Source organism: Eublepharis macularius, chromosome 4 (assembly GCF_028583425.1).
Source record: "Eublepharis macularius isolate TG4126 chromosome 4, MPM_Emac_v1.0, whole genome shotgun sequence".
In the NCBI taxonomy this organism is placed as follows: Eukaryota; Metazoa; Chordata; class Lepidosauria; order Squamata; family Eublepharidae; genus Eublepharis; species Eublepharis macularius.
The window spans coordinates 159,024,287-159,049,367 of record NC_072793.1 but is presented as its reverse complement, the minus strand read 5'-3'; the positions used below and the strand labels follow the sequence as shown (position 1 = coordinate 159,049,367).

Here is a 25,081-nt window from a genome sequence, read left to right as displayed (position 1 = left end):
TCCATTTGCAGCGGCAAGGAGTACACAACCAAGAACTGTTTCCATGTGAAAGCAGCCTCAGTGCTTGGAGGGATTGCTGTTCAGCTACACCCTTTTATATTCAAACAGCAACAGTATCATTTTCCCTCTTTCCTTTCCCCTCAGCAATCCCAGGAAACTCCATATGCACCTTGACCAATGCATTCCATTAAGTGCAATATATCCTCTAGCTTACCACTCTGAGCCCTGTGGCCCAGAGTGGTAAGCGGCAGTACTGCAACCCAAGCTCTGCTCACGATGACCTGAGTTCGATCCTGGCAGAGGTCGGTAAAATGAGTACCCAGTTTCTTGGGGGTAAAGTGTAGATGACTGGGGAAGGCAATGGCAAACCACCCTGTAAAAGTCTGCCAAGAAAACGTTGTGATGTGATGTCCCCCCATGGGTCAGTAATGACTCGGTGCTTGCACAGGGGACTAACTTTACCCTTTTTAACCTACCCTCTATTCCATTTTAAGGTTGAAGAGGAACTCTTTTTGCTTTGTAATTGTGCCCTCACACCATTGATTGTTTCACAAAAACACACCTCCCTCCATCCAATATTCAGCCTACCGAAGAGCTCTAGAAAACTCCAATACTTATACATAGCATAGTTAATATTGCAGCATTCTATTACCTTTATTTTTGGAATTGCGATATTCTATTACTTTTCCATGAATAGGTGGAATATTTCTATTCCATGAATAGGTGTCTTCATAGCTCAGACCAAAGCCAACATAGTCCAGTATTCTTTGCAAGGGTCCTAGGACCCAGCAGATACCAAGGGGTCTGCCAGAAATGGACCAGTGGACCCTCTGCCCAGGACTCTGTTAGACGCTTTTCTCGTCTCACAACCCACAATGTCAAAAGTATTTCTGCTCTCTTGATCTAATGCTCCATATAAGTTCCCATTCAAAAATATAGAAAAAAATCTGTATATTCAGTGTCAGTGGGTGACAATCAGAGATCTCTGTCTTTTGGTGCTACACCTCTGAAGATGCGAGTCACAGCTGCTGGCGAAACGTCAGGAACTACAATGCCAAGACCATGGCAATACAGCCCGGAAAATCCACAACAACCATCTATATATTCACATTTCTGTTTTCTTCCATTACAGAAAGCAAGGAGATGATATTTGACTGTGGGCTCACACTGTACTGTGACACATTCCATTCACAGACAAACGCCGTGCCCTTCTACTTCACATGCTGTGATACAGATTTCTGTAATGTGCCACCTTTGGGACCTGACGGTGAAACCTCCACAGCGCCAAGCCTACCAGAGAATCCTTAAGGCCTGGTCCTCACCCACCACCCTACCAAAATCCTTAATAACTCATTTGTATTCCATTTTTTGGCATCTTGGTCTTATAAAGCGCTGGGTGGTATAAGCAAAAATAAACCTGCACCTTTGGCCTGATTTCTCTTGAATGCTTCCAGCAAAATGTTCCTTGGTGGGGCAGTTTGGATGGGACACTCAGAAGAGCACCAGGGAGTAGGAAAAGGATAGCAAGGGTGAGAGGTGGCTGTTCAACAGAACAGAGTTCCTCCACGGGGCCCAAGGGTCAGGGCCAGGTTGTATACTCTGTAAAGGCAGAGGCAGAAGCAGAGGTGGGGGAGCTGAATGTCAAGAGGTAGGTTGTTGTGAGAAGAGAGGGCCTGGAAGAATGGTTGTGATCAGGCCTGAAAAATGGTATTTTTTTCTCCACTTATGTAGCACTTTCGCTGCTGAAGCAAAGGTCTGATCCTCACTCCTCCCTCAGTAGAAGCATACACACACTGAATACCTTGGAACGGCAGAGGGCTGTAACTTAAATAAGTCAGCAAGAGTCACCCTGAAAGTAAAGAAACAGAGCTTAAGGCACAGGACATTTTGTGCAGTAAGATCTGACGAAAAAACAACTCATTGATTCTCAGTAAGAAAGGGGGCTACAAATAATGTAAATAAAATAAAATTTCGTCTTCAGAGACAGGTCAGTCAAAGGAACAAATTCAAGGTCTTGCCAGAGGGCCCCAGGTTAGTGCCGCATTCCCCAAGCCAGTGACAGTCATGTGTTTCGGAAAGCAGGCAGTAAGGTGGACAACTCTGGCTTGGGAAATTCCTGGAGATTTGGGGAAGGGGGGTATTTGGGAAGGGTGGACTTTGGGGGATGGAGGTAGCCCAGGTAGCCCGGCTGTGATGTTCCAGAGTTCATCCTCTAAAGCAGATATTACCTACAAGGGAACTGACTTCTGTAGTTGGGAGATCAGCTATAATTCCAGGAGAACTCAAGACTAGAGATGGGCATGAACTGCATTACGAACTTCAAAAACCCACAAAATTGGCGATCGAGCGATCGTGATCCGGCAGTTCGTGATTGTCCTCGTCCAACGAACCAGTGTTTGGAAGAGGCCTGGTTTGGTGCGTTCAGCTGCAGTTTGGGAATCCAGACAATCATGCACCAGCAATCAATTCCCCTGGAAACGGAGCTGGGGGAATGCCTGAACTCTGTCTGCGCTCCTTCTGTCACCCTGGAAACCCGAATGGAAGCCCAGCTTACCTTGATCGGCAGGTCTTCCTTCCAACCACAGTGGTTACAAGTTGGGAGAAGACACCCAGGGGAGGGAGGTGGAAGGGGGTGTTCTGTAGCCATGGGCACTCCAATCACATCCCTGCAAACCCTGATAGGCAGCTCTGATGGCCAAACACAGACCTCCTGCTTTGCTCAATGGGACCTGTGCTTATAAATAGCCATGGGCTCCCAGGCTGGGTTTCACTTACAGCGAGCAGTGGAATGTGACAGAGCTGTTGCTTGCTACTTGCTAGCCTTTGAAGAGAGAGACAGCGAATTTAATTGGAGCTTGTATCCCTATAGCAATCTTGACCAAACTTGGGTAATGGCTGGAGGAGAGCTTGTTAAATACTCCCAGGGAATATGGGCTCTCTAATTCCAACGGGGGCCATTCTGACGCCCACGAACCACGAACCTCAAACCGGTTCAGCAATGAGAAATGTTCGTTGCAGTTCGCAACCTCAGGATCGTCGTCGACACTGAACCATGAACCGCAGAGTCATTAAATTTTTTTGGTTCGTGCCCATGTCTACTCAAGACCTCACCTGTTGTCTACATTGCATGCTAGTAATAAATGGTTATGCTCTAGTTAATAATATGCTCACCTCAATGCTACTATGGCAATACTTTTGCTCAGATTTGGCTCACACCGTCATCGTCCTGAAGTTAGTGGCCCTCTTGAAAACTACTAACTTCAGATTCTGACGAGTCATGCCTGCCACGGACAACCTTCGCTAACGTGGCAAATAGCATTGAGAGCTTCTGGAGATAACCTGGATCGGGATGTTCAATTCCCTTTATTCTGGCACTGCAACTCCAATAATCATCCTGAAGCTGGCAACTAAATTTGAAAAGCCTAGATTTATTTTCTGATGAGTTGTGCCTTCCCCGGACAACCATCACTTCGGGTTCTGGAGTTTGCCTTGCTCAGGATGTTCCAGCTCCATGTTTGGCACTGCATCCTGATACTGCCTGCCAACACTGGATGTTCTGATTTTCTTCACTTTTGGCATTGCAACTCTCATGATCTTACTGAAACTGGGGGCGAATTCTGAAACAAATCCACCAATAAAGTTGAAACTTTGCGGCTCAGTCCAGTCCTTATTCAAACACAGCTCTATCCCCTGCTTTCCATGGATTGTGGAGTACAAATTTAATCTCTCTTGGGATGGGCTCTGCATGGTTGTTCGAGGAGATGCCTTGTATCCTGTTATGCCCTTGGCACGAAACAATGCCATTTGATATTAGTCTAATGCAGATAACACCTTTTATTTCTAGGCTGGGACAAAATGGGGTTCAATACGGGAGTACCCGTGAAGTGAGCATCCCAGGGGCATTAGATTGGCTATGCAGAGTTGGGTTGATCAGGGGGACAAGGAGCTGTGTACGATTCCTTAATCATTAAATTGCTCAAATCTCTTTTGTTGGGTGGTGAAAGCCCATCTGTTGATAAGATTGCCAGGTGCCCAGTTTTGAGCTGGAAAACCCAGTATTTTCCCATTCTGTCTAGTAAATAATATCACAGCCAAGCTCCAGGCATGTGCTGTTGCTTTCCTCTGCAGCTCGATAAAGCAGCGATATGTTTGTCCACTTGTCCTCCATTGCAGCCCGCAAGGTTTGGAAAGATCTGAATCCACCACTAAGTCACCAAGCAGGATTCCAGAGAAATTGTACAGGCTTTAATGAAATTAGCTGGAAAGGGAGAGACTTTCACAGACCACATGCCCTTCCAGTGGATGCACCGCATGAAGGAACATAATCCAAGGATATTACGCTGGTACCACTCCCTACTCCTGTACCAGTTCTTGATCAAGTACCACCGTGGGGCCAGCCACCTTGATGCAGACATAATGTCCTGGTTGTTTGAAGACGACCCTGACGCATTCACGGAAAGGCCAAGGGGGGAGGTGTGTCCAGGTTCCAAGGCTCAGCCCCCGGACTCATGAGGAAAAGGAGGCGGGAGACAGCCAGGAGCAAGCTGTTCACCCACCCCTGCAGGCTCCATGGAGGTGGAGGAACAGAGTGAGGCTGCCACCGTGAAAAGCCGAGGGGCGGCGGAAGGGGGCAATGCCACAGTTGGCCCTGCTTCCGTGGAGACCACCCTGCAGTGGGCACATGTCAGAAGAGCAGCCTCCGGCTCCGGTGGCTTGCCCCTCCCAATAGCCAGAGGAAGGGAAGAGATGCCTAAGTCACAGCAGGTCAGGCAGGGCAGGTGGAATCTGGCCAGACCTACCCTCCAATGGGACAATAAGAGTGCAGGTAGGATAAGAGAGGGCAGACAACCCCAGGAGGAGGCCCAGGAGCCTAGGCAGTGCCCATGAAGCCCAAGGGAATGGGCTGCTGAAAGGATAGGGCAAGTATGGGAGGTTATGGTGGGTGTCCAGCGCCAAAGGCCCCATAAAAAGGCAAGAGAAGAAGGTGGGGTGGGAAATTGAGGACAAAAGAACGAGAGGAGGAGAGTAAGTAGTCAAGAGAGTGAGAGTGTGAGAGAGAGAGCGGAGGTGGAAGAGGGAGAGAAGGAAGCTCAGAGCAGTGAGGAACTGCCCATTTAAAAAGCGGGTGCGGCTTGGCTGGCCAGCTGGGAGCTCCTGGCCAGCCAGCCCAGCCCTACTTTTTAAATGGGCAGGTCCCCGTTGCTCGGAGCGGCGGGAAACTGCCCACTTAAACAGCAGGTGCGGCTTGGTTGGCCATCTGGGAGCTCCTGGCCAGCCAGCTGAGATCCACTATTTAAATAATCAGCTGCTTGTTGGGGATATCCCTGACAAGCAGCTGATCTGCTGGTTTAAATGCCTCGTACGTGCCCTTTTGTAGTGGCAGGGAAACAGCCATTTAAACCTCCACCAGTTTGGATCAGCTGCTTGTCAGGGATCTCCCTGAGAAGCAGCTGCCAGTTTAAATGCTCCTTTCCTTGTCGTTTTGCAGAGGCATGGAAAGGGGCATTGGGTTTTAACATGAACCGGAGACCAGTTCGTGGAAGTTCAGAAGTTCGTTGAAAAAACAAGCTTCCACGAACTGGTGGTTCTCGAAGTACAAACCTGCCTGGTTCATGCTGAATTTTGATTCTTATCAGGATTCGTGCCCACATCTAGTTCTGAGGCCTTTTGGGTTGTCCTTTATTTTTTAACGGCCATTCCCCACAGCTGCCATGTTCCTGCAGGGAACTTGAGTTGGCTCAGGGACACGTGGTCCCAACTCTTTAAAAACCTGCATGTCTAGTTGTGTGCTCCTTTCCTTATAGCAAACAGCCACTCCTGGCTTTCTTCCACTTCATTTGAGCAGAAGGCGCTTCAGAAAAATCCACTAGGTGTCGTTTGAGAATGTTTAGGTTGCATGAAGCTGGTCTGGAACTCTCACTTTACTTAGTGAAGAATTACACATTCCAGGGGCACATTGAACACCTTGGAATGGCAACAGAGCATAAGTTTCATCAGTAAGGATATTGATATGAATATACAGACATTTTTCCTGTATCTTTTTGAAAGGGAAGGAATATGGAGCATAAGATCGAGAGAGCAAAAATGCTTTTGACATTGTGGGTTCTGGGAAGTTTGGAGCCTCAAAATTGTCCACTGGCTTTAGCATGACTATCAGAGTTGCTGTATCACCCATGAAAGAAATCGGAACATCCTGGTGCTCACACAATCCCCACCCCTTGCCATGTTTTGAATTGGGGGCTATGGTTGTCTGTGGCAGGCATAACTGATGATAAAATAAAGCTGGGAGGCTCAAAATTGGCCACCCGCTTCAGGATAAGGGTGGGAGTTGCTGTTTCAAAAATCAAGGTCATCAGGCCGTCCTGGCGCTCATTAGTTCTACAACACTCCTAGGCTATTTGCAGTGGAAACAAAGGTTTACTCATGAGAAGCCAGGAAAATGCTAACACCACAGACAAGGAATGTGGAAAATATTCCTACTGTGAAAAAGCATAGGGTGTTTAACCACTTCCCTAACTGCTCAGAGCCTGTGTGGGGTGGTGGTTAGATAGTCAAACTAGGATCAAGGAGATCCAGGTACAAATCACTACTCTGCCATGGACGGTTGCTGGTTGCCTTTGGCTTAATCACACACACTCAGCCAGGCCTACCTCACAAGGTTGTTGTGTGGATAAGTGGTGTATAATACCATAGATTCCCCCCTCCAAAGGGGCCTTTTTTCCAGCGGAGCTGATCTCTGTAACATGGAAATGAGTTGTAATTCCAGGATATCGCCAGTCCACACCTGGAGAATGGCCACCCTAAGTGGGTAGCCATGTTGGTCTGCAGTAGAACAGCAGATGAGACCGGTGGCACCTTAGAGACCAACAAGATTATCAGAGTGTGAGCTTTTGAGAGTCAGAGCTCCCTTCTTCCATTTCTACTAGTGTCTGAAGAAGGGACCTCTTGAAATTTGAAAATCTTGTAGGTCTCTAAGGTGCCACCGGTCTCATAACCTGCAACCCTGCTCAGAGCTGCTTTGTAAGTATTCAGAGTAGCATTAAATATTGCAAGTGAAGTAAGGAGGCACACCTCTAATATTTAAATAAATATATAACTATGCAACAAAAAAGTCCAGAGACCTACTCTTTTTAAAACAAATGTTGAGAATTATTACATATTTGTAGTAATTGAGTTACTACCAAGTTTTTTAAAAGCAAGGAAAAAGCACTCCATTGACAGTGGGGAAAATGGTAGGCAAAAAGGGCTGAGGCAAAGGAAGCGTGGGGAAAATTTCTACGTGGATCTTCCATTGCCTCTTTTGATGTCTCTGCATTTGCAGCAGCAGTCAGAGCAACATGAAATAATTGCCTCTGTGTGAAAGCAGCCTTACATTGTATTTCGTACTATTCTCTGGAGACTCTATATGTCAGCGGTCCTTTTCTACACTGGAGTGCCTTTCCCTCATCATCCGCTCAAGTTCTTTGGTCTCCCAGCAAAATATTTAAATGAGAATTTCTTCTCCTACCTTTCTCCCCTTCATTCTTGACTGCTGGAAAAACTGTCAAGATTTTCTTGACAGGAGTTACCAGAATCCCTGTGACATCATAAATTTCAGGTTCTACCATATGCTGAAGGCGTTTCCGTTCAGTCCCTAATTTCCCAGAAGATACACTGTCTCAGCTGAAAGTTATATGAGTTATCTTTTTGTGAAGCTTTGTATGCCTATTCCGATGCAAGGACGGAATCCCAACTCTTTGTCGACAAGTGTCAACGCACACGCACAGGTTACAAACTTAAATGGTTTTGGTTGTTGTGGGTTTTCCAGGCTGTATTGCCGTGGTCTTGGCATTGTAGTTCCTGACGTTTCGCCAGCAGCTGTGGCTGGCATCTTCAGAGGTGTAGCACCGAAAGACAGAGATCTCTCAGTGTCACAGTGTGGAAAAGATGTAGGTCATTTGTATCTACTCAGGAGGGGTGGGGTTGAGCTGAGTCATCCTGTAAGAGTTTCCCAGGGTGTGGAATGCTAATGGCGGGAGGCTTCACTGTATCCTGAGGAGGTTCTTTTGCATATGGATTGGTACTTGATGTGCTAATCTTCTCTGCAGGGCTATTGTCGGGGATAGAATGTTTTGTTAGCCTGGTGTTTTTCAGAACTGGAAACCATGCTCTGTTCATTCTTAGGGTTTCTTCTTTCCTGTTGAAGTTTTGCTTATGCTTGTGAATTTCAATGGCTTCCCTGTGCAGTCTGACAAAGTAGTTGGAAGTGTTGTCCAGTATTTTGGTGTCCTGGAATAAGATACTGTGCCCTGTTTGAGTTAGGCTATGTTCAGCCACTGCTGATTTTTCAGGTTGTCCAAGTCTGCAGTGTCTTTCATGTTCTTTTATTCTTGTCTGGATGCTACGCTTTGTGGTCCCGATGTAAACTTGTCCACAGCTGCAGGGTATACGGTATACTCCTGCAGAGGTGAGGGGGTCTCTACTGTCTTTTGCTGATCGTAGCATCTGTTGTATTTTTCGGGTGGGTCTGAATACTGCTTGAAGGTTATGCTTTTTCACAAGCTTTCCCATCTGATCAGTAATTCCTTTGATATATGGCAAAAACACTTTTCCTGTAGGAGACTGTTTTTCCTTGGTTGTTTGATTCATCCTGGGTTTGATTGCTCTTCGGATTTCATTTCTGGAGTAGCCATTTGCCTGAAGTGCGTGGTTTAGATGATTAATTTCCTCATTGAGAAAGTGCGGCTCACATATCCGTCTTGCACGATCCACTAATGTTTTCATTATGCCTCTTTTCTGTCGGGGGTGGTGATTGGAGTTTTTGTGTAAGTACCGATCAGTGTGAGTTGGTTTCCTGTAGACCTTGTGACCTAACTGAAAGTTTGCTTTGCGGATGACCAAGGTATCCAGGAATGGGAGTTTTCCCTCGATTTCTTTCTCCATTGTGAATTGTATGTTCAGGTGGATGTTGTTGAGATGATTCAAAAACCCCATCAATTCTTCCTCCCCATGGCTCCAAATGATAAATGTATCATCCACAAACCGGAACCATACACTAGGCTTGTGGGGTGCTGATTCTAGAGCTGTTTTTTCAAAATGTTCCATGTAGAAGTTTGCTATAACTGGGCTTAGTGGGCTCCCCATGGCCACAGATGGCCCACAGTGGGCTCCCCATGGCCACAGATGCCAGCCACAGCTGCTGGCGAAACGTCAGGAACTACAATGCCAAGACCACGGCAATACAGCCCGGAAAACCCACAACAACCATCGTTCTCCAGCCGTGAAAGCCTTCGACAATACATTAAATGGTTTTATTTAACTTCTTGATAAGGAATCTCTACTCACAATTCTTCTAAATAACGAAAGGAGAGAGTGCATCTTGTTTTGTTTTGGGTCTCACATAGACTTGCCTGGTTCTTGCTGATAGTGACCAAAAATTAACAATGAGTCGACATCCAGAAACAGCATATTCAAGGTCTGGAGAACACCCAAGTCTCCCACAAGGATCACGCTTGGTAAGGTCTATGAGGAAAGGAACAGCTGCAATAAATCTGCACTTCAATCTGTGTAGAAGTCTCTTCTGTGGATGAGGAATGCCAACAGGACTGGCTCCGCCCAACAACTGAGAGCGGAACCACAAGTGACAAATGACACAGGTTGGACACTTGTCAGCTTCCCTCAAGTTTTGATGGGAAATGCAGGCATCCTAGTCTTGCAGCTTGGCTCTCTGACTGCTGTCCAATGGACTTTTCAACTGTCACTTGTCCAACATTCCGCCAAGCTGCCTACATTTCCCATCAAAACTTGAGGGAAGCTGACAAGTGTCCAACCTGTGTCAGGCGTCACTTGTGGTCCCACTCTCAATGTTTTTTTCTGCCTGTTACTGTTTACATTGATGAAAGCATTATCTGTGGATGTGGATATCCTCTCTTGTCTGTTTCTCTTGTCAGGAAATTCTGTTTAACTAAAACTAAGAAGAAACTTGATTCTTGTCCAGCAGATTATTTTTCAGTAAAAGAAATACACTTTACACTAAGAATTTATTTGTGGCTTTTGATGAAGCTGTGAGCCTTGCGAAACGGGACAATTTAGCCAGGCAAACCCGTTGCCAATCTCCCACCGGGAGCAGCCGGAGAGTGTGGGCGCTCCCGTGTCTTCTTGATTTGACCCTCGGTATTTGTGAATAAAGCTTTGGATTGCAGCAGCGGTCTTTTGGCATGTCCTTAGTGTGCCTTTGCCTTGGCGTTTGGGACCGTTCCCCCTGTCCTTTTGCCTTCCTTATTTCAGGGCCAAAACAAACAAGACACCTGTAGAGTAGAGGACACACATCAGTTTCCTGCAAGGTTCCACGGGAAGTGTAGTGAGAAAGAACCTCTGCCAGGGAGACAAGGGAGAGGAGTTCTTTCTCTAGGCATCTCGTCTAGTCCGCTTGGCTCTATCTCGCCGCTGCCGGCTCCCCTTGCTCTCCTAACAGCACTCTGCAGCCAGAGGGAGGTGAGAGTGTGGGAGGTGATACGAGGGGGCCGATTGCAATGGCAGCGGTCAGAGGGAGCTGGCAACAGCGATAGGCTCTTTGTCCTTCTCGCTGCTACTAGCACGCTTGGCTCCCTCTGGCTGCTGAGTGCATTTAGGGGAGCAAGGGGAGCGCGCTGGTGGGGTCCCAGAAGTAAATAATTCAGCATGTGAGCATTCCACGACTTTGGGGGTGCCTTTTCCAAGTATTTATTTATTTATTTTCAATTTTTATTCCACCCTCCACACATTTCCAGCAGGCTCAGGAAACTGATACGTGTCCTCTACCCTTCAGGTGTCTCATTTGTTTTGGCCCTGAAATAAGGGAAACAATCTAAAAAAAATGAGTCTAAAGTAGCCACTCACTCCTCTTTCTCAGGAGTAGATACAAATGACCTGCCAAGATCTTTTCCACACTGTGACACTGAGAGATCTCTGTCTTTTGGTGCTACACCTCTGAAGATGCCAGCCACAGCTGCTGGCGAAACGTCAGGAACTACAATGCCAAGACCACGGCAATACAGCCCGGAAAACCCACAACAACCAATGAGGAAATTGAAGCTGTTCAAGATTTTCTGTTCCTTGGCTCAATCATCAACCGAAAGGGCAGGGCTTTTTTTCAGGGGGAATGCGGGGGAACGGAGTTCCGAAACCTCTTGAAAATGGTCACATTATTATTATTAGAATCCTGAGGCAATTTCTTGTCCCCCTACTCATAAATAGAAAGAAAGTTATTTACGAGAGCCAGGGCTTTTTTACTGGGAAAAGAGGTGGTGGAACTTAATGGGTTGCCCGAGAAAATGGTCACATGGCTGGTGGCCCCGCCCCCTGATCTCCAGACAGAGGGGAGTTTACATTGCCCTCCGCGCCGCTGAGCGCGCGGAGTTCAGAAGATAAGAGAGCTTTGGAGGGTGGACTGTATGGAATTATACCCCCAAAGTTCCTCCCCTTCCCAAACCTTTCCCTCCCCAGCCTCCACCCCCAAATTTCTAGGAATTTCCAAACACAGAGTGGGCAACACTACTTCCCCCCCCTTTCATATTTTGCCAGCACCAAGAAGCCTAATTGTGCCTCAAACTGGTCAGACTACAATGGGATTATCTTGCATATGTAATAGGGTTACCAGTCCCTCCTGTGGGGGTAGAGGATCCCCCGCCCCCCACCTCCACCCCCAGCCACCACTCACCAGATTAGCAGGGGAAAAGGCACAGGAATGGGCCTCCTGGGGCATGCTCCCAGTGTGGTACAACGGCATCATTCTTGGAAATGATGTCATAGACTCTAGTTATGGCTGCCAATTGCCTAAAGAAAAAGAAGCTCTATTCCCTTTAATAGTTCTCAAAGGTCTCAGGCATAGTTCATTCACATAACTGCCATCCTGATCCATTTTGGAGAAATTGAATCTTGGACCTTCTTTATGCAGAATAGATTGTCTGTCACTGACCCATGGCCCCATCCTCCTTAGCATGCACGGTCCAAGTTTTGAATGAATTGCAACAGTTTTGAGAAGGACTTCACTCACTTCCCCCTTTCCCTCAGGGCCTAGGAGCTCCATGTCTTAAGGGACCTGGCAACCCTAGGGAGTACACATCCCATAGTGTCTTGGTTTTGAGCCACAATGCATCAGAAATCTTTCTGGTCCATCATCAACTTAAGGAGTCACCCTGTGCCCATCGGAAGGAGAGGGGTGAGCAATGGTGGCCAGGGAATTAGGTCTCAGGTGGCATCTCTGTATTCATCTGCCTCTGAGCTCGAATAAAGAACACGGCAAACTCTGTCTTTCACCTCAGACCTTCTGAAGCCCCCACTATCACTTCTGCAGTATTATTTGGTTGAAGGACAGCCTCTTCCAAAGACAGCCCCACAAGGTTCTGTGGCAGAAAAGTGGATGATGAAAAGTGTCGTGGAAATTTTAAAGTTTGGCTCTGAAAGACCCAGGCCATTAACAGCTTTCCATCCAAACCTACGTGAAAAAGGCTTTTAAAACTCCAAAAGCATAGGGGTTTTTTTTCTCCACTCCTGTCCTCCCTTCCTCTTAACTTTCGTTTCCTCTATCTCCCACACAAGCAAGTTAGCAAAAGGAATGCACACACTAACACCCTGTGACACTAAGAGCCAAGCTACAAGTGACGCCTGACACAGGTTGGACACTTGTCAGCTTCCCTCAAGTTTTGATGGGAAATGTAGGCGTCCTCGTCTTGCAGCTGTAATGGAGAGGCAAGCTGTAAAACCAGGACGCCTACATTTCCCATCAAAACTTGAGGGAAGCTGACAAGTGTCCAACCTGTGTCAGGCGTCACTTGTAGCTTGGCTCTGCCTGTGCCCGCAGAGCTCATTCAGCATTTTTTATAGCCTAAAGCCTGTGCTTTTTGCTGACTATGCTGAAGGACTGCTGAAAGCCTCTGCCCCATAGAGAAAGCAGATAAGGGAAAAGGTACGCTTTCAGAAGCCCTTGAATCGGGACCAGTAGCCAATGGGAGTACTCCAGCAGTGACGACACGTAGCCCGATGAGCTACTTTAAAAAGAGGCTACCAGCCACCAGAACCTGGCTGCTGCCCTGGCCAGTGGCTAGAGCGGTTCCAGCTTGGAAGCCTCTCTCCCTGGCTAGGCACAGGCCAAGGGGCGCCTTGTCTTTTTCGTGTCACGATTTAGGTTAAGTATTAGAGTGACTAGCGGAGCGTGAAAAAAAAGCTCCAAAGATCATAAGGATCGCATTAAGATTGCCTGTTATCCATTAAGTGTTAAGTGTTATTCTGACTTAGAGTATGGAAGCTATGCCCTATTCTAACTTAGAAGTTAAGTTGTATTCTGTTTAAAGTGTAATGTTAAGTCTGTAAATTGCTTTGCTTTGTGGTTTTATTCTTTGTACCTAATAAACTCTATTCTTTTAGCATGATATTAGTGTAAGTGTTAAGTGCCCTTAAGGGAAGGAGACTAAAAGGCTCCCTTAAAGCGGTTGCCCCGGCTGGGGAAAGCTACGGAACGAACTAAGGCTGACCGGTTGGGAAGTGGTGTGTTTGCTTCCATTATGGGGGTGTGAAAATTGCCACCTGGGTCCCTCATAAAACCCACAAGGGAGTGATCCAACACGCTCACACCCAAGAGAAAAATCACACCACAAAAAGGTTCACTCTGTTCAAAGGGGTTGCCTCCAGACTAAATTTTCCCATGGCAGAACGGAACTCTCCTGCCTCCCCCCTCCTACTGCATTTCCACAAAATGCTGTTCCTAGGGGACACATGGAGACAAGAAGTTGCCTTAAACTGAACCAGGCCATTGGTCCATCAAGGTCAATATTGTTTGCTCTGAATGTAAGGTTCCCATTCCCCTGGTGGGGGCGGCTGATCCCATTCCCACCTCCCTGCCCCCACTTACCGGGCCAGTGGGGGTGCGTGCCCCCCTGGCGGCGCCCCCCTGGGCAGCGCTGCACACCCTCATGAAGCACAGCACGCTCCTGTGCCCTGCAGTGGCACACTCCCGCAGAAGACTCCCCAGTTAGGAGCCAGCATCCCAGTTTCCCGCTGGGAGACCAAAGGGACCTGGGGACCTTATCTGAATGGCAGTGACTCTCCAGCGCCTCAGGCAGAGATCCTTCACATCCCCCAATCTGTTAAACTGGGAATGCCAGGGAGGGAACCCAGATCTTTTTCATGCCAAGCAGATGCTCTCCCACTGAGACATGGCCACTCCTATGGGTAGGGGATTTTGAGGAATGACATGAGGGAGGGTCTGCTGCGGAAAAGGGGGATCAGTGGAAAGGCCACTTTAGTCTGGATCCCACCCAAGGTTTGCAAATGCCGATTTAAGGAATGCAGCATAATGCTACTCATGAGATCCCTGTTTCCTGCAAGTACCTCCCTCTCCGGTGTTTATCTGGCCTCGAAATAGTAGCCAAAACATTCATTCGTTCATCCCCCATTCCTTTGGCTTGAGTTAAGTTTTCATTTTCTGTAAATCAGCTCCCTTCTTGGAGCCATCATGGTTTTGTAACACAAACATCTCACGACAGGAAGTATGTGAACTCTGCAGATTAATCTTGCAGCCGACAGAGCTATATATATACCACTGGAAACCATTTAAGCAGAGAAAAGCAAACTAGACTTTAACTGAGAGAGACTGCCATAAGTAAGAGGGTGAGTGTTTTGTTTTCTTCATCTAGACATGCAGAATTCTAATTGTTGTGGGGCACAAACACTGGGTCGAGCATATTGTTGGCTTTCTTAGATTAACCTGATTTCACTCTACTGGTTTGAATCCCGCTATTGCCATGAGCTCAGTAGGTGGCCTTGAGTAAGCCGCTCCTCTCAGCCCCAGCTGTATTGTGGCGATAACATTAACTTGTTCACCGCTCTGGATGAGGCACTAATCTGTCTAGAAGAGTGGTATGTAAGTGCAGTTATTATTACTATTATTTCTTATTTTTGTTCTTACTTTGTTGTCTGTTTTTCCTGGGATCTAAAGCTTTCTAAAACACATGTGCATATATGATGTGAAACATTTTGCCTGTTTTGTGAAAAAGTGATAAAAATAAATAATTGACATAACTGCATACATTTTTTAAAAAACTCCAAGATCAATCCTTCCTAGCAGGAGTGCAATGCAGGATAGCAAACTCTGGCTTGAGAATCATGGAGTTTAGATAGAGCAGGCGTTCTGGAGGGATGTGAGGCCATTGATTCCTTCTTCTTCCATTTTGCCCAAGGGAACTGATCCATGTAGTCTGGAGATCCATTGTAATTCTGGGACAACTCCAGGTTCTACCTGGAAGTTGGCAAACCCACTGCATTCCCATGGAGTGCTGTTAAGCTCCACAGGCACCCTTCTCTGCTACCTTCGCAGCACACCAGTGAAGCACATTCATAAGCAGTTACAAGAATTGAGAGGTTTTGTGGTAGGGTTGCCAGCCTCCAGGGGATAGCTGGAGATCTCCCAGAATTATAACTCATTTCCAGGCAACAGTGATCAGTTCCCCTGGAGAAAATGGCTGCTTTGGAGAGTGGAATCTATGCCATTATACCCCACTGAGGACCCTAGCCCAAACCCCACCCTCTCCAGGCTCGTCCCCCAAAATCTCCAGGAATTTCCCAACCTGGACCTGGCAACCCTATCTTGTGTGCTTCCCGTTGTTGGGAATGTGAGGGATGCACAGACCCTCAGATCCCCCCCCCCAATAATTTCTCACTCTCAACATGCTGTTTGTGGGGGGGCGGGATGCAGAGTGAAGTCCACTTAGTGCACAGGCAATCTTTCCATATCCAGGCATTCTGCTCCAGTTAGCAAGGATCCTGCACCAAGTACTTTTTTAAAAGGGAAAAAAGGTCTTACATTTTTATTTTAAAAATCTCCAAAATCTTATCTGTTTTTTAAAATGTGCTTTAAAGACTATTAAACCACTTTCTGTAAACCAACTGTTTTTGTCTATAGCCGCTGTTGCATATGTTTACACATGACATGTTAATCTTGCACTTTTCTCACAGGGAGTATTGCTTCTAGTACCTATCTCAGTGCCTGTAGAAAAGAAGAGAGTTTCTAATTTACGTCACACTCTCCCCCTTCTTTTCAGGACTGCTAAAGTCCACTACTGGCCCCTGGACAAAGATTCCCTCCGGGTCCCTATGGCATTTTTTGAAAACAAACCACATCATTTGCCTCGCTGCAGTGGGCCCCCTGGGGAATACAGGCATTCAGAATTTTGTCCCCCTAGTTTTCTTCTTTGGGCAGCCTGTTCTCTTCACATGTAACTGTGGAGAGGAGAAAATAGGATTTCTTCTGGCTATTACTGAAGTCCAAGCTAAACTTTATGCCAGACGTGTGTTCTTTAACAAGTTGGGTGATGCAATTTTACTTGGAAACTGTAGTTTTCAAAGACAGAGTCATTCGGGATCGCTGGGGAGAGGAAGGATTTTTGCACTAGATTCTCTGCTGGCTACTCAGCTGGCTGGCTACTCTGCTGGCTACTCAGCGCCCCCCCTCCCTCCGCCCATGCTCCAGCTGTCATTATTGCTGGGACAACTATGAAATTGTTTTCTTCAGCAATCTCAACGGAGAGAGGAATGACCAGCTCCCTCCCTCCCCCACCACGCTGGTTAGAGTCAGCTGTTTAAATATCTTTTGAAGGTAAGCAGGCCAGAAAATAATTTCCCGTCCCTAGCACACCCAACCACAAAATGAGATTAGGAACCCTAGGATCACAGTTTTCTTTTGTTGTTATTTAAAAGAAACTGCCGGGTCCCGTACTTGTGTGTGTAGTGTCTAACTTTCCCTTATAGAACTAGCACCACGACCTGGGGAGGGAAATTTAGTTGGTGAAAATGGTACCGGAGGAAAGGTTAAACACAAGTTTTCCCCTAACAAGGCAAATAGTGGGTGCCTGGGGTGGTTTGGGGCCAGGAAAACGGCCAAGAGGAGAAAGCCGAATCCTCCTCCTCCTCCTTCTTGCATGCTGTGGTCTTTCTTTGAACCCGGCCTGCCTGCATCTGGGTATGATGACATGTGTGAATCTTGCCGGGAGACAAAGAAGTCCATACACACAAAGGTCAAAGTGCAGAATGTGGATTTCTGTTATCATTTTAAAGTTTTGTAACAGCGATTGCATTGTTTTAATATATATATTCTTACGAGAAGTGTTTTATGAAGCTTTGCCATTCGGTGAGAATCTCTTGAGATCAGTCAGCCCCCCATGTATCCAACCATGCAATTCCAAATGGCACTTAAGTCTTTGCAAGAGAGGGCAGCAGTTTCCGATGATTCCCTTCTCCCACTTCAGACCCTCACTTGGCCCCTTTTTATTTACTGCTCCTTAAGTCTTACCTAAAAATCTCCCAGTTAAGTTGAAAAATAGCAGACTAGGAAGCAGGATAGACAAGAACACCATTTCCTACTGCATGGAGTTGTTCCCATGGGGGAGCATTCAAAAGTGGCATCCCTCCCTTGCAGTCTGGAGTGGTACAGTCCATTCTATGTTACCACCTCATTCTCCAACATGTGTAAACTTCTGCCTTAAGCACATGAACTGCAGAGGCTTTGAAGCAGCAAGGGTTCTTTCTAAGCCCTCTCCTGGCCTATAGAAAAGCACCTCAAAAGTAAAATTCAGTATATTTCCAGTATTCTTTTGTAATCAGGATTGCCTTTCTCTAGTTGGAGTGGGGAATCACCCACTGCCAGTAGCCACTTCCTGCTGCCATTCATCCGTCCAGCAGGGAGAAAATGTAGGAAATGGGGGGAAGATCAGAATTATCCCAGTGTGCTGAAGCGTCTCCTTGTATGCCCCAAAGTGACACCATGTCGCCAGGTTAAACCATGGAGTTTGCCCAAATGCCAGTATGTCCCTGGTATCCCCTGGCAACATGCTGATGTCACTTCCAGGCACACAGCAGTAATGTCAGTTTGTTGCTGGTGACGGTGACATCGTCAGTGAGCACCCCACAACCTGTTGAGGCCTCCACCCAACCCTATCCCAGATGCTTTTTTGGTGCAGAAACAAAACTGTAAGTGGCAAGCGGCTATACTTTGGGAACATTATTTACTAATGTATAGGTCACCGCAGGGCTTTTTTTTCAGCAGGATCTCCCAGGATCTGAGATCCGGCATCTCTGAAAAAAGATCACGTGACTGGTGGCCCCACCCCCGGAGCCCAAAGACCCGTGGACCATCTCCTCGGGTGGGGCTTCTCCCGGGCTGCCTGCTTCCCTAGCCTCCTCCCTTTATCTTTCTTTCCTTCTTTCCTTGCTTCCTTCTTTCTTTCCCTTCCTCCCTTTCTCGTTCCACGTCTTTTGTTCTTCCCTTTCTTTACCTTCCTTCCTCAGGTGCCACTGCCGCCTGTCTGGCTGAGAGGCAGGCCAGGAGGGAGAAGAAAGGAAGAGAACGCCCCCCCCCCTATGACGTCGTCATGTGTTTCCGGCACTTGTGCTAATAGAGAGATCCACCACCTCTTTTCCCAGAAAAAAAGCCCTGGGTAACAGTGTTCTCAGCAGCGTAGAGCCGCTTCTGTATGCATTCTGACAAACAAGTGAACCTGCAGTTGGAAGCCACAGGCCAGGAAGCCACGGCTAGAGCCTATCCATAGGCATTAAAGCCCGTGGTTGTGGGAGGGGCTGTGGCTCAGTGATGAAGAGTGTCTGTTTTGCATGCAGAAAGTCTCAGGTTCAATCATTGATGTGATGTTTTCCCAGAAGGCTAGCCAGTGCCACCAATATGATTTTCCCCCCTCATCGCAGTACAGTTTCCCACTAGACTCATGTGCTGCATTCATTAGTAATTACAAGGTTTAATGTTTTGCCTACTGCAGTCCTTTATGGCAGATTTTTATAACTCATCAGGAAATACGCTGCCCATAGAGGGCTAGAGTTTCTGAATTTCTATTTCATGTTCTGCTTTATTGTGATTTTTACACTGAATTGGGGAACTCTTTAATCAGCCCTCTTTTATATAACTTTAAAGGTCACTCTGACAAGCTCTTAGTTTTATATCTTTCATCTGACCAGAATTGTTATATTAGTAACCTTAATGCGAGCAAATCTACATCAAAGTCCTCCTCCTCCTGCCACCTGGGCCGATTCCAGATGACTAACCTTAAGTCGCTTCATGCCGCCCTCTTCCGGATCGCGACGGGGAAAATGCGAAATATCGCGTTTCCTCGCGCGAGTTTTGCGCGTCATCGCGCAAAACTCGCGCGAGGAAACGCGATATTTCGCATTTTCCCCGTCGCGATCCGGAAGAGGGCGGCATGAAGCGACTTAAGGTTAGTCATCTGGAATCGGCCCTGCTAGGGTTGCCAACCTGCAAGTGTGCCCTGGAGATCTCCTAGAATAACAACAACATTCGATTTATATATCACCCTTCAGGATGACTTAACACCCACTCAGAGCAGTTTACAAAGTATATTATTATCCCCACAACAAAACACCCAGTGAGGTGGGTGGGGCTGAGAGAGCTCGTAGAAGCTGTGACTGACCCAAGGTCACCCAGCTCCATCAAGTGGAGGAGTGGGGAATCAAACCTGGTTCTCCTGATTGGACTCCTGTGCTCTTAACCACTACACCAAACGGACAACTGTTCTCCAAACTACAGAGATCAGTTTCCCTGGAGAAAATGGCAGCTTTGGAGAGTGTTCTCGGTGGCATTTTACAAAGCTGAGGTCCCTCCCCAAGATACAGCCCCAAATTTCCAGGAATTTCCCAACCCTGCCCAGATCGCTTACCCTCCATGTACCACCTCACTTTGTCAGTCTGCCTCTTCTTCAGTCTGCTGTTCATGATGCTGCATCACCCATGTTCTTGCTGTCTTTGGAATCTTTCCTCTCAGTTGTCCCATAGACCTTAATGTTAAACAAGGATGCCACTGCTTTGCTTCAAAGGGGCAGAAGGGTGTTATTCTCTCTGTCTGAAATTTGACAACAGGGGTGTCCTAGGGAAGTATTAGCACCCCTTTGACTTTTGTCCAGAGCAGGGCTTTTTTTCAGGGGGAATGCGTTGGAACGGAGTTCCGGAACCTCTTGAAAATGGTCACACGGCTGGTGGCCTCGCCCCCTGATCTCCAGACAGAGGGGAGTTTAGATTGCCCTCCGCGCCACGGCCTCTGTGTAAACTCCCCTCTGTCTGGAGATCAGGGGGCGGGGCCACCAGCCATGTGACCATTTTCTCTGAGGGCAACCTGCTGAGTTCCACCACCTCTTTTCCCAGAAAAAAGGCCCTGGCCCAGAGGATGGAAAACCACAAAGGTACAGACCTGAGAAAGGGGGGAAAGGTCTTCATTTGAGGCCAGTAGGAAATAATAATGAAACAGAATTATGAAATGAAACAATAACAAGAAAAATCCCCATACCAAACAACTTTCCAATGCAAAAGCCCCTTTGAAAGAAACAAAGCAAATTCCCATGCCCAAGTCTATTCCCGCCTACTAATCTGTACCAGTTCTGAATGTCCTGACCTGCATGGCCCAGGTGAACCCAATCGCATCAGATTTGAGAAACTAAGCAGGGTCAGCCCTGATTAGTACCTGGACGGGAGGCCCCCAAGGAAGTCCAGGGTCGCTACACTGAGGCAGGCAACGACAAACTACTTCTGTTTGTCTCTTGCCTTGAAAACCCTATAGGGTTGCCATAAGTCAGCAGCAGCTTGACAACTCTTTCCACCACTGATCTGCATCAGGGTTCCCATCAGAAAAACGTGTGTGGATTTTTGTCACAGTCTAGTGGCAATAGGAACCGTTCTGCTTCAGAGCTCCCTAAGGCAGTGCTTCCGTACCTTACACCACACCATAATAACGATGATGATCAGGGCTCATTTCGAGGGGGAACGCGCAGGAATGCCATTCTAGCAGTTTCCCAAAGAGGTCACATGTCAGGTGGCCCTGCCCACCTGACTCTCGGCCATTTTGGGCCCGTTTCAGCCTGGATCGGGCCTCTGACGGGTGGTGGATCACTCTCCCACTCAGCAGCGGCCTGATCCTGACAATGTTGGGCCCCTTTTCGGCCATTTTCGGCCCGATTTCGGCCCTGAATGGCCAGGATTGGGTCAAAAACAGCCAGGATAGGTGATGTCAGGGGGTTTGGCAAATACAAATCAGTTATGCTAATGACACGCTTCCAGTGTGCTAATGAGTTATACTAATGAGTTCCTCCAGCTCTTTTTCTACGAAATGACCCCTGATGATGATGATGATCCGTCAAGAAGCCTGTCAAGGAGCCTGAGTCCTACCATGACAAAAACAAAAAGCCCACTTTTTCCAAAAGGATATTTGTATGTTTACAGGCATTCTGTACTACTAGCATGCCAAATGGTCATGGATGGACAATCAGTAGCAGGTAGGGGATGGCACGTCACTCTTGCAGATGGACATGGGGACTGAAGGAGAAGGAATACTTAGTAATTGTTATGAAAGTCTTCCATCCCACCTAGACTATTTCTGCATCCCACTGGTGGTACACAAACTACTGGTTAAACTGCATCACTGCTGTCTGTTTTCTGGCCATGAAGAAGCAGCACCAGCTCTGTGGATTTCAGTGCTTTATCAAATTGATTTTGACTGATATTAAAGGTTTTACAAATTGCAAACACAGCTTGATCAGTTTGGGATCCTTGCTTTTCGACTGTTGCTGTGAAAATAATTCTCTTTGTTGTCTATTTGACCTACATTATTGTAAGCCACCATATTCATAGGCAATGTGAATGTTTAAATAAATAAAGCACCTGAGAGTCTTAAGATAGCGCCTGGAAGAGTGGTTAAGAAAAATGTTCTTCTTAGTAATCAATTTAAAATATGTTTAGGCTCACAGGTTAACAGCATGGCGAGTGAAGAGGAGGATTGCCAAGCTGTGGTTAAGGCCGAACTGTCAGTCTGCAAAGCTCAAGATGTGAGAGAAGATACAGAATTAATTATGAAGCCCTACGCCAACTGGGAAGAGTATCTGATGCCAGCCCCTCTTTCCATTGCTATTTTGGGAAACCTGATCTTCATTTCTGCAGGCCAAGGAGACTTCTCCATCAACAAGAATCCACCTCCCCGTGGCTTCAGATACCTCCGTTACCCAGAGTCCTTCAGGGCCTGCTTATGTCAAGTGAGCAACGAAGGCTGGCATGCCTTCCACGAAGCCCACGTCAACATGGACAAGATCCGACTGCTCACAGCAAGCATCCCAGGAAGAATGAAGCTCCTGGTTGAAACTCTCTTCCAGGAGGTAGAAGTGGTCAATGCCGTGCTCCCAGGACAATTGAGCAGCATGAAGTCTATAGTCACAAAGTGCACAACCCTCGCTTACAATGTGAAGGATAAATATAAGAGCGTGATCTTTCTGATCCAAGAGCTCTTGGAGGCCAGTACAAATGCCAAAACAGCTCATACAAGGGAGCTGGAAGAGGTACAGACCGCATTGAGGCAGGCAAAAATTAGAGAGGAAATGGCAACCAAGCATATGAAGTTGGCTGAGGAATACTATAATAAAATGCAGAAGCAAACTGAAGATACATTTAAACGCTATAAGAAAGCCATGGATGATGTTCCTTCCGGATGGGAAGCTATTGCGATGACAATTGTGGAGAATTTAGGAAATGCATTTGCTGGCCTAGTCAATGGTTTTGCCAACATACTGCAAGGTAAATCTAGGACATCAACAGGAAACGGTCCTTCTGGTGGATATGAAACTTTGCAGAGCCCCTTACCTGCCATGAGAATCTGTAGGTTTTCATCCATGTTACTGACCCATGCATCAGGACTCAAGGACCGTGTTGTTAAGCAGGGTGGCATCAACCTTCAAAATGTTTATGACAAGAGGACAGGGGAGGTCAAAACCAACTGGACAAAGCAGGGTTTCTTAGATGTGAAGAATGACATAGAAAAGGAAGAAAACTGCCTACCCAAAGAGAAAGCTCTAAACATTTGTCAGACTGGGATATATGTCTGTGGTCAGCTGGAGCAAATGGCAAAATCTGCCAGAATAGGAAAGGAAGAAGAAAGTGCTATCATTAAGAACATCAAAGAACTTTGCCAACAGGCAGCTTCTTTTGATTCCTACAGCAAAGGCATCCTCAATGCTCCTGCCTTTACACCAAAACCACCCCATGTGGCTCATTACCAGAAAGAATCAACAGGAGGATCCGTTGGGGTGAGAAATGCACACCTCAAGGTACAGCAGAGCCGGGAGATGTACAAGACGATCCAAGAAGAATATCAAAAGAGCTTTGAGAACTTTAAGGAGGGAAATGAAAAACTGGTGGAAATCCTGTGCCTGATGGAGCAGTGCAAAGTGAAGGAAATTGATTTTGAAGCTGCCCTTAAGATGCTGACGAAAGGCCTAGAGGCAATGGGACAGGTCCAGCAGCAGTGGGAAAAGATGATCCGGTTCTTCGGAATGATCTCCAATATTATTGATACTCACTTAAGTCAAAGGATTAATGACTGCCTGGAATTTGTGTCAGATGTCCAGCAGATCAAGGGGTATTCATCCAAGTCCTTTGTGACAGACACCATCTACAATCAGATGCTCAGTGCTTCAGCTGTGGTCCACCTGGTCCATATGATTGCCGAGACCTACACAGAAGTGTCTGAAAAGCACGTGATGGATCAGGTCAGCAGTCTGGGGAGGCTTCTGAGCCTGGATTGTACACATCCAAAATTTAATGATGAATGGAACGCACTGAGCAAAAGATGCGACGAGGCCCGCAAGGGTATTTATAGCATGGTAATAGAGAAGAAAGTACAATTTGATAGGAATATTGAGGCTAGAATGAAGACCATTGAGAGAGAGATGAAGGCTGTGCTTCCCCCAATCAGTGCAGCAGAGAAAAAGATGATTGAAGAAGCAGTGGATGAAGGGAGAAAGGAGTTGACAGCATGGGAGAAGGCTCAGTTTATCTAGAATGGCACATCCAGCATTGCACAGTATGAATGTTCATTGTTCAGTAGAATATAACAAGCAGAGGACCGATGAGATCTTGTGAAGGAGGAGATGTCCAATTCTCCTCTAATGGCCGACTTCCCTGTGGCATCTCCTCTTATCCATGATTCTTCTCATTTTCTTCAATTTCCACTTTCTCCTAGCTGGCTCCCATTTCCTTCTCATCCCCCCACCGCCCGTCCTCTTTCCCTCCCCTTAACAGCCTCTTTCTCACACATCCTCTACTTTGGCCCCCATCTCCTAGAGGACACCGTATAAAGTCAGGCACATTTTGACTTCCTATAGCAACCTAAAATGCCACGGTAACATATTTTTCTGACAAAAGATTCCCCCTCCCCCCAGCTTGTAGGAACATCTACTTTATCACTGAGGGGACCCATTGTGTGTGTGTGGGGGGGGGGATGAGCCACCCAGTACATCCACAATTCAGAATTAGAATATACAATTCCACTTTCTTTTTTGCTTCTTCATATTTTGTTTACAATGCATAGGAAATTACTGGGCACAATATACTTTTAAAAAATAATTATCTGCTGACAGATACAAAATAGAAAACTGACTAAGAAAAAAAGGAAGAGTCATGAGAAAAATGAAGCAGAGGAGAGAGAGAAGTGCTTCAATTTAACATTGTAATTTGAAAGACACAGAAAAGATCATTTTTCTCCGTCTGTTGTCCAAAGATGACAAAGGCCACGCTCCAAAAGCATTGTACCTTCAGCCGAAGTTTCCTTTGAAATTTTATACTCTAGACAGGGCAAAACCCACCATGATTTGTTCGAACCTGGTACAAACTTTGTAACATGCTCCATCTGAACTGAATCATAAAAGAAAAGATTGTATTTTATTTCTGAAATCATACAAGTTAACCCTTATCATGGCAAATGAGTCGTCGTGAGGATGACCATCCTATGTAGCTGTTCTTCCTCCTTTGTTCAGAATGGAGGTCAGGTATGGAGACTGAAAGCATTCAGCCTAGAAATCAAGAGCGGTGTCCTGCCACTCCCCCCAGCTAGGTGTGGAGCCTTCCATCAGTGCAAGGACTTTCCTCCAGAGAAACCGCCTCTTCCAGAGGAAGTAGTCTCCTAGGGCCAGAAGAAGGCTCTGAGCTCCACTGATTGATGTAGCAATCCATTATTTCATCTGCCTGCAGTGTTCCATCCTAAAGACCAGGAGTTCAGCTGTGGCACCCTCTAAAA

At 46.7% G+C, this 25,081-nt stretch overlaps 1 protein-coding gene across 2 annotated transcripts; it reads left to right on the top strand.

The window, feature by feature from the left end:
- Positions 1–14,520: 14,520 nt before the first annotated feature.
- LOC129328815 (uncharacterized) lies at positions 14,521–24,442 on the top strand. 2 transcript variants are annotated; one of them, XM_054978103.1, is made up of 2 exons: positions 14,521–14,625; positions 21,760–24,442. In XM_054978103.1, the coding sequence occupies exon 2, from the start codon at positions 21,777–21,779 to the stop codon at positions 23,844–23,846; it is 2,070 nt and encodes a 689-aa protein (XP_054834078.1). In that variant the 5' UTR covers positions 14,521–14,625; positions 21,760–21,776; the 3' UTR covers positions 23,847–24,442. The 2 variants fall into 2 exon arrangements, with proteins under 2 accessions (XP_054834078.1, XP_054834079.1); XM_054978104.1 differs by lacking the exon at positions 14,521–14,625 and adding an exon at positions 16,389–16,609.
- The last annotated feature ends 639 nt before the right edge of the window (positions 24,443–25,081 follow it).